Consider the following 14,246-nt stretch of genomic DNA (forward strand, 5'->3'; position numbering starts at 1 on the left):
ACCTTTAATCCCAGGACTCAGGAGGCAGAGGTAAGAGGATCACCCACCGAGAGTTCAAGGCTACCCTGAGACAATATAGTGAATTCCAGGTCAGCCTCAGCTAGCGTGAGACACTACCTCCAATTCCCCCCCCCCCAAAAAAAAAATCCTCAGGGACTCAAGTCTCAGAGGAATAACTTTTGAACTCATTGAAGACAGCAGTTGATACTAACATTTGGCTTCCTGACAATGGCACAGTGGATCTGACATTGTGGGTTTGGGTGGAGACAGAGTACAAGAAGGGCTCATGTGAAGGGAGACCTCCAACGTCTGCCCTCACTGTCAGTTCTGCTCTTGGACCCAGGTCTACCTCATGGGGGAACAACCTTCTCTTCTTCCCATTAAACAGATAGTATTAGGCATGACCACCAACCTTGCCTGGCCCCAAGGAGGTAACAAGCTCTTTATCAACTGAACCATCTTCCCAGTCTTACTTACTTACTATTTTCAAGACAGGGTTTCACTGTGTAGGGTTTCAAGGCTGGCTCCAAACTTACTATGTTGTCAGGGTAGTTTAAAACTCATAATCTTCAACCTATCCTGTGCCAGGATTAAAGTGCTATGCTATAGCCAGGTATAGTGGGTACATGTCTTTAATCCCGGCACCTGGGAGGCAGAGATAGGAGGAATGCCAAGAGTTCAAGGCCACCCTGAGACTACATAGTGAATTCTAGCTCAGGCTGACCTGGAACTCACTCTGTAGTCCTAAAATGGCCTTGAAATTACATCAATCCTCCAACCTCTGACTCCTAGTATTAAAGGTGTGTGCTATCATGTCAACCTTTTCTTGTTCTGGTAAGGGTCTCACTCTAGCTCAGGTTGGTCTTAATTAACAGCAATTCTCAGGCAGCCTCCTGAGTGCTGAGATTATAGGGGTGAGCCACCCTGCTCAGCTCAAACCTTCTATTTTTAAATTTTTCAAAAATATCTCTTTGGGCTGGAGAGAGATGGCTTAGTGGTTAAGGCATTGGCTGGCAAAGCCAAAGAACCCAGGATCAATTCCTCAGTGCCCATGTAGAGCCAGATGCACTAAGTGTCTGGCACATATATCTGGAGTTTGCAGTGGCTAGAGGTTCTGGTGTACCCATTCTCTCTCTCTCAAAAATAAAGAAATAAAATATCAAAAATGATACACATGCACCCCTCTCATGTATTTGGCTTTATCTGGGTACTGGGGATTTATTTATTTATTTATTTGAGGGGCAGAGCAGAGATAGAGAGAATGGGCATGCCAGGGCCTTCAGCCACTGAATTCCAGACACATGCTCCACCTTGTGCAGCTGGCTTATGTGGGTCTGGAAGAACTGAACCTGGGTCTTTTGGCTTTGCAGGCAAGTGACTTATCCACTAAACAATTTTTCTAGCCTGATGCTGGGGATCTGAATCCAGGCTAACAAGGCTTTGCTACAAGTAAGTGACTTTAACTTCTGAACCACCTCCCCTGTCCAAACTTTCTTTTCTCATTTATTTATTTATGTGGGGAGAGGGAAAGAGGGAGAGAAACAGAAAAAGAATGAATGAGAATGGCATGCCAGGTCTTTTTGCCACTGCAAACAAAGTGAAGAAAAGCATGTGCTATTTTGTGTGTCTGGCTTCATGATTTCCTCAAAGTATAGTAGAACTTGCTTGTACTAGCATGTGGAACTAGTTGTTCTTTCTTTTTTTTTTTTTTTTTGGTCATATTTATTTATTTGAGAGAAGTGAGGCAGAGAGGGAGAAAGAGAAAGAGAGAGAGAGAATGAATGGGTGTGCCAGGGCTGACAGCCACTGCTGACCTGGAATTCACTATGTAGTCTCAGGGTGGCCTTGAACTCACAGAGATCTGCCTACCAAGTGCTAGGATTAAAGGAGTGCACTAGCACACCTGGGTGGTTCTTTTTAACAGTTAACTATTTCATATTGTGTATTTCTGGAAGAGTGTTAATCTAGAATTCTCTCCCATCCAACCAGGCCCAACCCTTCTTAGCTTCTGAGATAGGGTGCATTCAGGGTGGCATGGCTATAGACTCTGCTGCCTCATTTAGATTTGCTATATCATCTTTTAAGTCACATAGGAGTTATATTCTATTGGAATCACATTCTAAGAAAGGTATGAACACATAACTGGACACTCACTTCCACACTGGCATAATCACACATGGAACACTTAAATGGCTTTTCATGGGTATGTTTGTAACGACGATGCCGCACCAATTCTCCACTGGTCACAAAGGCCATGTCACAGTCTGGGCACTTGTGAGGACGAGTACCTAAAGAAAAAAAGGGATAAGAGGAAAAGAAAGATTGAGAGCACAGTTAATGACAGAATTCAATGTGTGCAAATACGTGGCACAAAGGGGTCACATAAGATGGCACTGTAGTCATTCAATCAACTCTATACTAGCAGAAGAGAAGTTCTACAAGTTATGGCAAGATCTGGCTAAACTCACAGCACTAGGCCCAAGATGTGAGAACCCATGTCTAACTTTAGTTTGTTACTGTGCATGTGAATTTGTTGCCCTTGATTTAAAAAATCCTTATTCATACTTTGTGAATATCTTATTCATTATGAATTGAAGTTAAAAGAAACTCCAGTCTGTTTCAACCCTTACTAAACATCAGAGTATTTTTCACATCTTGATGTCTTATCAAGAATAAGACACAGTTTTGTAATCATGGAAAATGTTAATAAAAATTAAAAAAAAAAAGAAAAAAAAAATAAGACACAGAATTAATTGATGTTTTCCCTTTTAGTTGTTGTTTTTTGAGACAGGGGCTTACTGTGTAGCCCCAGCCTGTCCTGGAATTTGCAAGCCTCTTGAGTACTGAGATTAAAAGATATAGCCAGGTGTAGTTGCACACGCCTTTAATCCCAGCACTTGGGAGGCAGAGGTAGGAGGATCGCCACAAGTTCAAGGCCACCCTGAGACTACATAGTTAATTCCAGGTCAGCCTAGACCAGAGTGAGAACCTACCTTGAAAAACCAAAAAAGAAAAGAAAGAAAGAAAAGATGTGTACCACCAAACCTAACTTGCAAATAAAATCTCACAGTAAGCATACAGTGCCCTTGGACTATATATTTAGAAACTTCTTTAAAAGCAAGAACCTTTACCACTGAGTCATCTCTGTAACACCTGGAAAGTTCTTTTAAAAAACAGCTGGGGGACTGAAGTGGTAGCTTAGTGGTTAAGCCATTTGCCTGTGAAGCCTAAGGACTCAGGTTTGATTCCTCAGAACACATGTAAACCAGATGTACATGGTGGCAAAAGTGTCTGGAGGTGACAGGAGGTCCTGGCATGCCCATTCTTTCTCTATCATAAATTAAAAATAAAAATTAGAAGCTGGGCATGGTGGCACACGCCTTTAATCCCAGTACTTGGGAGGCTGAGGTAGGAGGATTGCTGTGAGTTCGAGGCCACCCTGTGACTTCAGAGTGAATTCCAGTTCAGCCTGGGCTAGGGTTAGAGCCTACCTCGAAAGACCAAAAATAAAAATAAAAATCAGCCGGGCATGGTGGCACACACCTTTAATCCTGGCACTCAGAAGGCAGAGATAGGAGGGTCACCGTGAATTCCAGGACACCCTGAGACTACATAGTAAATTCCAGGTCAGCCTGGGCTACCTCCAAAAACCAAAACAGAAAAACAAAATCAAAAATTAAAATTAGGGCTGGAGAGAGGGCTTAGCGGTTAAGGCGACTGAATGTGAAGCCTTAAGTACCCATGTAAACCAGATGCCAATGGTGGTGCATGTGTCTGGAGTTCATCTACAGAAGCCAAAGGCCCTGGCATGCCCATTCTCACTCTCCGCCCCCGCCCCTGCTGTCTGTCTCTAATAAATTTTTTAAAAAATCAGAAAAAATTTAAAAAAAATTAAAATTAAAAAAGTAGCTGGGCATGGTGATGTACACCTATAATCATAGCAACTCAGGAAATTGAGGCAGAAGGATTGACCTGACCTTAAGGCTAACCTGGTCTATAAAGTAAGTTCCAGGTCAGCCTGGGCTACAGAACCAGACTGTCTCAAAAAACCCAAAATTAAAATAAAATAAAACCATAAATATATAAGCTTACTTTCTATATAAATTTGCCTTGTTAAGGAAATTCCAGAAGCTCATCAAAAGCTTTACAAAAGTAGAAATGCTTTCTACGTGATTTAAACAGGTGAGTTTTTAAGCATCCATGTCTAATATTCTGTTATAATGTCAATCACTACCCTATTTAAACATTTGTTTTGTTCTTTTTTTTTTTTAGATTAATTAACTAATTTATTTGAGAGTGACAGACAGAGAAAGAGGCAGATAGACAGATAGATAGAGAGAGAGGGAGAGAGAAAGAGAGGGAGAGAATGGGCACGCTAGGGCCTCTAGCCATTGCAAACGAACTCCAGACGCATGCGCCCCCTTGTGCATCTGGGCTAACATGGGTCCTGGGGAGTCGAGCCTCAAACCGGAGTCCTTAGGCTTCAGAGGCAAGTGCTTAACTGCTAAGCCATCTCTCCAGCCCTGTTTGTTTCTTTTTTCAAGGTAGCATCTCACTCTAGCCCAGAATGACCTGGAACTAACTATGTAGTCCCAGGATAGCCTAGAGCTCACAGGGATCCTCCCAGGTGCTCAGATTAAAGGCTATTTAAACTTTTTTTTTTGGTCTTTGGTTTTTCAAGTCTCTCCATAGCCCAGGCTGACCTGGAATTCATTATGTAGTCTCAGGTGGCCTCAAACTCATGGAGATCCTCCTACCACTGCCAGCCAATTACTGGGATTATAGGTGTACACCACCAAGCCCAGCTTGCCTAAAATTTCTGAGATCTTTTCTTTTCATTGATTTATCATTTGTATTACTTATTAATTACTTTTCTTGACACTCACCTATACCTAAGCCCATTTGCCTACAATAAAACCAAGATTATAGGGCTGGGGTGATGGTTTAGTAGTAGTTTGCCAAGCCTGTTAGCCAGGGCACAATTCCCTACTACCCACGTAAAGCTAGATGTACAAAGCAATGCATGCATCTATAGTTCATTTGCAGTAGCAGTTGGCTCTGGTATGCCCATTCTCTCCCCTACTCCCTAAAAATAATTTTTGAAAAATCAAGATTGAGAACTAGAGAGATGGCTTAGTGGTTAAGGTAGTGTGCTTCCCTACAAAGCCATAAGGACCCAGGTTCAATTTCCAAGTATCCATGTAAAGCCAGATGTAAAAGTTGGTGCATGCATCTGGAGTTCATCTGTAGTGGCTAGAGGCTCTGATGTACCCATCCCCTCTCTCAAATTAAATAATTAAAACAATTTTTTTGATAATTTTTTAAAATCAAGATTACACTGGGCAGGGTGGCACCTATCTTTAATCCCAGCACTCAGTAGGCAGAGGTAAGAAGGCTGACATTAAGTTTGAGGGTAGCCTGAAACTACATAGTGAATTCCAGGTCAGCTTGGGCTAGACTGAGAACCTCAACCCCCAACACAACCCCCCAAATCAAGATTAGGGGGGCTGGAGAGATGGATGGCTTAGCAATTAAGGTACTTGCTTCCTTACAAAGCCTGACTGACGGGCTGGAGTCACCAGTATCTATGTAAAGCCAGATGCACTAAGTGGGGCATGTGTCTTAAGTTCATTTGCAGTGGGAGGAAGCCCTGGCACACCCATATTCTTTGTCTGCCCTTTCTTTCTCTCTGATCCTCTCTCTCAGATAAATAAATATATTCTGGGTTTAATTTTGGCTTTTCAAGGTAGGGTCCCACTCTAGCCCAGGCTGACCTGAAATTCACTATGTAATCTCAAGGTGATCCTCTCCTACCTTTGCCTCCCGAGTGCCGGGATTAAAGGTGTGTGCCACCACATCCAGCTGGAATAATTTTTTATTTTATTTTTTATATCAGGCTGGACATGGTGGTATACACCTTTATTCCCAGTACTTGGGAGGCAGATATAGGAGGAGCATCCTGAGTTCGAAGCCTGCCTGGGTCTACAGAGTGAGTTCCAGGTCAGCCTCGGCTAGAGTGAGATTTTACCTCCCCCCCCCACAAAAAAAAATTAAGATTATTCCTTTTTCAACTTCTCCCTGCCATCACCTTGGGTAAGTTTTAACCTCTGCCATGTTTTAGCCCCACAATCACATCCAGTACCTGTATGTGTGTTAAGGTGATTCCTCAGGAGAGTGACTGTTCTGAATGCCCTGCCACAGAGATGGCACTTATGTGGTCTCTCATCAGTGTGACTTTTCATGTGACGATCCAAATTTGAACGCCTTGGACACGTGTAACTGCAAAGCTCACACTGGAATGTTTTCTTTACACCTGTAAGTGAAACAAAACACTTTGTGCAGTGTTAAAAAATATTTACATTAATCCCAACTTTTTTTTTTTTACAAATATTTTACTATCTTTTAAAATAATTAAATCAAAGTTATACTAAATCGAAAATATTTTCAGTATTACTTTAGAATTAAAAAAAAAGTTCTGCTGGGCATGGTGGTGCGTGCCTTTAATCCCAGCACTCAAGAGGCAGAGCTAAGAGGATCGCCATGAGTTCTAGGCCACCCTGAGACTACATAGTGAATTCCAGGTCAGCCAGAACTAGAGTGAGACCCTGCCTTGAAAAATAAAACAGTACTCAATATAAACAAACCAAATCCTTTTTTTTTGGGGGGGAGGGGATGGTTAGAAAGATTGCAACTCACATACTAGCTTTTTTTCCCCCTGTGTGTATTTTTACTTTTTATTTTTGTTTTTACTTTTTTTCCCCTCAATTTTTATTAATGTTTCCCATGATTATAAAAAATATCCCATGGTAACACTCCCTCCCCCCACACTAGCTTTTAAAAAACATCCAGTATAACACAATAACTTGTATGTGGACTATCATATGCTTTATCCCAAAATGGTTTTATTAGACTGTTACAGATAAAACTCATTTTACCTTTCTTTTTAATTTTTGTTGGCTTTGGAGGCTTCATATTACCAACCACTTTCTCTGCATTAACCTCTGACAACAGACCTTCCTGCTGCTCTTCCTCAAAATCGTAGACAGATACATCTACATCTTTGCCCTCTTCTGTGTAACGCAGTTTGCTCTTTTTGGTTTTCTTTGTTTTTTTGGCTGGTGGCTGATAGTCCGGGTCTTTTTGCCAGCTAGGATCTTCCTGTGGAGGAAGTTCCCCTTGCTCTAATGTCTCCACCTCTCCATTGGCCCCCACCTTCACCACCTGAAACCCTTCAGGCAAAGGTAAGGTGTGACATATCATCGGTTCACTTTCTGCAAGACCCTCTTTAGACACTTCATTCTCATAAGCCCCCTGAAGTTCTTCTACTGAAGTGGTAGCAACAGGTACAGTCACAGGAACAGGTACTTGAACAAGCTGAAGTTCTCCTATGTTAATGGGCTGCTCCTCCATATTTACAACCTGTAATGTTATTATCTGAGTATCATCCACTGCAGCCTCCGCTTCAGGAGCCACTGTACCCTCCATTACTTCAGTCTTCATCTGAAGAAGGGTAGGATCCAGTTGTTCCATCATTACCATCTGTACACTGCTGTTGACATCCTGAACTACCTCACCCCCATCAGTCTGGTTTTGGGGTAGGTGGCAAGCATCTTCTTCCTGGCCTCCTTCCCGCCGCCGCTGGTAAGTTTTTCTTTCCTTTCCTTTAATGAAAGTTTCAGACTCCTCCACAATTGCTTCAACCGCCTCGCCTTCCATTTCCTCTTCCTTTATTAAGGGAGAACAAAGATTGTTATTAAAGATAAAGTTTGACTAAATGAAAACATATACACTTTACTTAATAACTTATTTAACAAAAAGACCCATCGTGAGGCCAAGCATGGAGGCATGCCTTTTTTTGTTTTTTGTTTTGTTGAGGTAGGGTCTCACTCTAGCCCAGGTTGACCTGGAATTCACTACGGAGTCTCAGGGTGACCTCGAACTCATGGCGATCCTCCTACCTCTTCTGCCTTCAAGTGCTGGGATTAAAGGCGTGCGCCACCAAGCCTGGTGAGGCATGCCTTTAATCTCAGCATTGAGGACGGGGAAAATAGGAGGATCAATGTGAGTTGGAGGCCAGCCTGGGACTTACAGAGTGAATCTGAGACCATTGCAAACACCATATGCATGCATCACCCTGTACATCTGGCTTTACATGGGTACTGGAAAATCGAACCTGGGCCCTTTGGCTTTGCAGGCCAGTGCCTTAAACACTAAGCCATTTCTCCAGTCCCCAATATCTTCCTTTTTGATAGAAGCAAAAAGCACCAACTATGATGGAATCTCATCAATCTAAACAAAATAATATGAAACAAATCAAGCTTCTAAATTCAATTCCAATTATCAGGAAACTGGTTAACAAAAGGTATTAAATTATAATGCAGGGGCTGGAGAGATGGCTTAGCAGATAAGACATCTGCCTGTGAAACCTAAGGACCCAGGTTAGATTTCCCAGTACTCATGTAAGCCAGCTGCACAAGAAGGTACATGCATCTGGAGTTCGTTTGCAATGGCTGGAGGCCCTGTGTGCCCATTCTCTATTTGCCTCTCTCTTTCGTACTCAAAATGAATAAATTAAATTATAATACAGGGGTGAAATCCAGTCTAAGGGAAACACTGTAGGATTAATTTCAATGTGTCTTCTACAAATAAAAGTAATAATGATGATAGGGCTGGAGAGTGGCTTAGAGGTTAAGATGTTTGCCTATAAAGCTAAAGGACCTCGGTTCAATTCCCTAGGACCATATAAGCCCGATGTACAAGGTGGTGAGTGTGTCTGGAGTTTGCTTGCAATAGCTGGAGGCCCTGGTCATTCTTTCCCTCTCTCTCTCTCTCTCTCTCTCTCTCTCTCTCTCTCTGTCTACCTCTCTCACTGATGAAAAAAATAAATAAATAAATGGGGAGGGGGAGGGAGGGTATTACCATGGGATATTTTTTATAATCATGGAAAATGTTAATAAAAATTAGGAAAGAAAAATAAATAAAATATTTAAAAAATAGATATTGGTTCAGCCGGGCATGGTGGCACAAGCCTTTAATCCCAGCAGTCAGGAGGTAGAGGTAGGAGGATTGCTATGAGTTCAAGGACACCCTGAGACTACATAGTAAATCCCAGGTCAGCCTGAGCTAGAGCAAAACCCTACCTTGGAAAAAACAAAAAAGATATTAGACAAACAACCCAAAAGGTGTGTGCCATCACACCCAGAATCTTATCAGTGGACACCAAATTTTAGTAAAGAGGAGAAAAGTAAAGACACCTATTGTATAACAAAGACTATAATTAGTAATAATGTGCTAGATAACTGAAAATTCTTGAGTCCTTTTAAATGCTATTACCACAAATTATATGAAGTAATGGGTATTAATTAGATTTAGTCATTATTCAATGGATATATTACTTTAACACATGATATACTATAAATATACTTAATTCCAATCTGTCATGCTTATAATTCAAGCACCTGGGAGGCAGAGGTAGTAGAACTGCTATGAATTCAAAGCCAGCCTGGAACTATAAAGTTCCAGGTTAGCCTGGGTTAAAGTGAAACCCTACCTCAAAAATGCAAAAAAAGATCCCTAGCACCTATAAAACAGAAACAAACTTAACATATTTTATATCTAACTTTCTTGTTACTGTTTTTCAAGGTAGGGTCTCACTCTAACTCAGGCTGACCTGGAATTCACTATGGAGTCTCAGGGTGGCCTTGAACTCACAGCAATCCTCATACCTCTGCCTCCAAAGTGCTAGGATTAAAAGTGTGTGCCACCACACTCAGCTGTATCTATTTTTAAAGTGCTAATAGTGTAGCTGGAGAGACGGCTTAGTGGTTAAGGCAACTGCCCTACAAAGCCCAATGACTGAAGTTCAATTCCCCAGCACCCACATATAGCCAGATGCACAAAATGGCACATGAGTTTAGAGTTCATTTGCAGCAGCTGGAGGCCCTGGTGTGACCATTCTCTCAGCCTGTCTCTCTTCTACCTCTCTTCGCTTGCAAATTAAATGAGTAAATAAAGCACTAGCAGAGAGGTTTGTAGTATTGTTTTTGTAAGGTCTTAAATCTCACAACTGATGAATTTTTGGGTAAGATCAGCTATTTTTATTTATTTCTTTGTAAACTGGGAGTGGGGGAGGAGAGAGAATGGGCACACTAGGACCTCCAGCTGCAAATGAACCACAGATATACGTGCCACTTTGTGCATCTGGCTTTGTATGGGTATTGGGGTGCTGAACCCAGATAAACACTTAAACCGCCAAGAAATCTCTCAAGCCCTATAATTTTCTTTTTCCTTCTTTTTCAGTTTTTCGAGGCAGGGTCTCACTCTAACCCAGGTTGACCTAGTGATCCTAATTCTGCCTCTCTCGTACTGGGATAAACGGCTTGCACCACAAAAACCAGCTTGCTTTCTTTTCTTAAGAACATTTGAGATCTATCCTGTGCACGTGCATGTGTGTGTGCGTATGTACACACACTCTCACACATACACACAATTTTACTTATGACAGAGAGAGAGAATGAAAACACCAGGGCCTCTAGGCTCTGCAAACAAATTCCAGACACATGTGCCACTTTGTGCATCTGGCTTTATGGAGAACTGAACCTGGGTACTTTAGCTTTGCAGGCAAGTGCCTTAACTGCTAAACCATCTCTCTCCAGCCCCTGTTAGCATATTTTAAAGTGTGTAATACTGCATTATTGATTATATGCACTGCTAGTATAGCAGGTTTCTAGTACTTATATATCTTACTAAATTTTCCTATTTGAGGTAGGGTCTCACTGTAGCCCAGGCTGACCTAGAATTCATTCTGTAGTCATTTAAAAAATTTTTTTATTAGCATTTTCCATGATTATAAAAAAATATCCGGGCTGGAGAGATGGCTTAGCGGTTAAGCGCTTGCCTGTGAAGCCTGAGGACCCCGGTTCCAGGCTCGATTCCCCAGGACCCACTTTAGTCAGGTGCCACAAGGGGGCGCACACATCTGGAGTTCGTTTGCAGTGGCTGGAGGCCCTGGTGTGCCCATTCTCTCTCTCTGACTCTTTCTCTCTCTGTCACTCTCAAATAAACAAATAAAAATAAACAAAAAAAATTTTTTTTAAATCCCATGGTAATTCCCCCCCCAACACTTTCCCCTTTGAAATTCCATTCTCCATCATTCTGTAGTCTTATGTTGGCCTCGAACTCACAGCCATCCTCCTATCTCTGTCTCAAAAGTGCTGGCATTAAAGGCATATGTCACCACAGCTGGCTTTTACTAAAAATTTTTATCTACTTATCAACAATTCTCCACTTCCCTCTCCTGTAAAGGTTTGTGTGTCTGTTTTGAGACAGGGTCTCAAAATCTTGATACAAATTGCAGGGCCTTGTCAGTTTTCTTTTTTTTGGGGGGGGGGCTTCTTTTTTGAGGTAAAACCAAAAGGTAAGTTAAAAAAAAAAGTTAAGCAATTATCTAATTGAAAGCAACACTGTGACCTCACAAAAATCACAGGTATAGTCAAGGTTACTTCCTCCCCCTCCCCCCCCCCCCCAGGTAGGGTTTCATTCTAGTCCAGGCTGATGTGGAATTCACTATGTAGTTCCAGGGTGGCCTCAAACTCATGGTGATCTTCCTACCTTTGCTTCCCAAGTGCTAGGATTAAAGACATGCGCCATCACACCTGGCAAGGTTACTCCTTCATTAAAATATTTTATTTATTTATTTATAAATGAGAGAGAAAGAGAGAATGGGTGAACCAGGGCCTCTAAGCCACTGCAAACAAACTCCAGACACACGTGCCCCCTTGTTCATCTGGCTTATGTGGGTCCTGGGGTTTCAAACTGGGGTCCTTAGGCTTCGCAGACATACACCTTAACTGCTAAGCCATTTTCCCAGACCTGCTTTTGGTTTTTTGAAGTAAGGTCTCACTCCAGCCCAGGCTGACCTGGAATTCACTATTTAGTGTCAGGGTAGCCTTGAATTTATGGTTATCCTCTTACCTCTCCCTACCAAGTGCTGGGTTTATTAAAGGCATATACCAGCATTTCTGACAAGGATACGCCTAAATAAAAATTTAAGTGTTTTTGGCCTAGTTTCAAAACAAAATTTATTTTTTGGTTGGTTTGTTGGGGTAGGGTCTTGCTCTAGCCCAGGCTGACCTGGAATTTACTATGTAATTACTTGAGCTTAAGGTGACTCCCCTGTCTCTACCTCCCGAGTGCTGGGACTATAGGCGTACACTACCATGCCCAGCCCAAATTTTTTGTTACTTTTATTACAGATAGCTTTCTCCAATTCTCTAGACAGGTACTGCATCAATGCTAGCAGCCAGATAGGCTTTTAAAGTCAGGACTAACAAAAGCAGTACAACGTCTATACTGAGCAATAGCCAACAACTGGTTCTAAAGATGAGGATAAAAAAAGGTACACAGGTTCACAGTTAAACTGGGTTGGCTTGGAGGAAGATAACTAGGTTGAAAGAAAACTGTTTCATAAATTAAGAGTATGATTGTAATTTTGTTCCATTTTTCAAGTTAGGCTCTCACTCTCATGATTGTAATTTTGAAACATAGATATAATATAAATATCTAAAGACAATTTGTGCAAGTATGCATATTTTGAATATGTCAGAGAAAGGGGTGGATCCTTAGGTAGAATAAATACATATGAGAAATAGTCATTTTAAAAAAGGTAAGGATAAAAAAAAATTTAAAAAAAAAAAGGTAAGGATTTGTCGGGTGTGGTGGTGCACACCTTTAATCCCAGCACTTGGGAGGCAAAGGTAGGAGGAGCACTGTGAGTGTGAGGCCACTCTGTGACTCCATAGTGAATTCCAGGTCAGCCTGGGCTAGAGAGAGACCCTACCTCGAACCCCCACCCAAAAAAAAGGTAAGAATTCTTTAATTCCAGCACTGGGGCAGAGGTGGAAGGACATATGTGAATTTGAAGCCAGCCTGTAACTAAAGTGAGACCCTATGTCAAAGAACAAAACAAAGGCTAGAGATGGCTTAGCACTTAATTTGTTTGCCTTCAAAGCCAAAGGACCCAGGTTCAACTTCTCAGGACCCACATAAGCCAGATCCACAAGGTGGCGCATGCATGGAGTTCATTTTCAGTGGCTGGAGGCCCATTCACTATCTGCTTTTCTACTTCTCTAAAAACAAAAAAAGCCGGGCATGGTGGCATACCTTTAATCCCAGCACTTGTGAGGCAGAAGTAGGAGGATCTCTTTGAGCTGGAGGCCACCCTGGGCTAGAGAAATACCCTATGTTGAAAGACCAAAAAGTAATAATTGATTTAAAAGCACAGGAGAGAAGACAGGAAAGAGCAGTAGAAAGGCAAAAGAAGCCAGGTATGGATGACACATGCCTATGATTCCAGCACTAGGCAAAGTAAGGCAGGAGGACGGTAAGTTTGAGACCAGCCTCAGCTACTTAGTGAGACCTTCCAAGAAACAAAACTAAGTGAAAGCTAGGCCAAGTAGTAAAGGTTTATATTCCTATATGCTTATAAGGCTGCAGCAGGAAGATAGTATGTTAAAGGTCAGTCTGCGCAAGTTACTGAGACCCTGACTCATAAAAGCAGAGCCAGGCGTGGTGGTGCACGCCTTTAATCCCAGCACTTGGGAGGCAGAGGTAGGATTGCCATGAGTTCAAGGCGATCCTGAGACTACATAGTGAAATCCAGGTCAGCCTGAGCTAGAGTGAGACCCTACCTTGAAAAACCAAAAATAAATAAATAAATAATAGTAATAAAAAAAACCAGAAAGAGGGTTGTAGACACAGCTCATTGGTTGTGCTAAGCATGTATAAGGCTCTAGGTTCAATCCTAGTACCACTGAACACCCCCAAAGATGAAAAGATGTGTTGAAGCCGGGTATGGTGGCACAGGCCTTTAATCCTAGCACTTAGGAGGCAGAGGCAAGAGGACTGTCGTGAGTTCAAGGCCACCCTAAAACTACATAGTAAATGCCAGGTCAGTGTGGGCCAGAGAGAAGTTCCTACGGTGAAAAACCAAAACCAAAATGATGTGTTATAGCACAGTTAACGATAGTCTTGAATGGCAAGATATGATGACTACATCCCATATGGTCAATAATGGAAAATAATATGCCTTTATCGTTTGTGTGTTTTTTTGACATAGGGTCTCATTTTAGCCCAGATTGACCTGGAATTCCCTATATAGTGATCCTGTACTCAAGGCCAGGTGTGGTGGCGCGCACCTTTAATCCTACTGCTTGGGAGGCAGTGGTAGGAAGATCAAATTCACAATT

General features: G+C 42.0%; 1 protein-coding gene across 3 annotated transcripts in view; it reads right to left on the reverse strand.

Moving 5' to 3' along the window:
- The window catches only part of Ctcf (CCCTC-binding factor), a 112,913-nt gene that overhangs the window by 29,593 nt on the left and 69,074 nt on the right, over positions 1–14,246 (reverse strand). For all 3 annotated transcript variants that reach the window (XM_004661689.2, XM_045152190.1, XM_045152191.1), the window contains 3 exons: positions 6,936–7,725; positions 6,143–6,313; positions 2,155–2,288 (listed from right to left, as the gene is read on the reverse strand). In XM_004661689.2, the coding sequence (XP_004661746.1) occupies positions 2,155–2,288; positions 6,143–6,313; positions 6,936–7,716 (1,086 nt within the window). In that variant the 5' untranslated portion in view covers positions 7,717–7,725. The remainder of the gene's footprint in view (positions 1–2,154; positions 2,289–6,142; positions 6,314–6,935; positions 7,726–14,246) is intronic.

Source organism: Jaculus jaculus, chromosome 1 (genome assembly GCF_020740685.1).
Source record: "Jaculus jaculus isolate mJacJac1 chromosome 1, mJacJac1.mat.Y.cur, whole genome shotgun sequence".
Lineage (NCBI taxonomy): Eukaryota > Metazoa > Chordata > Mammalia > Rodentia > Dipodidae > Jaculus > Jaculus jaculus.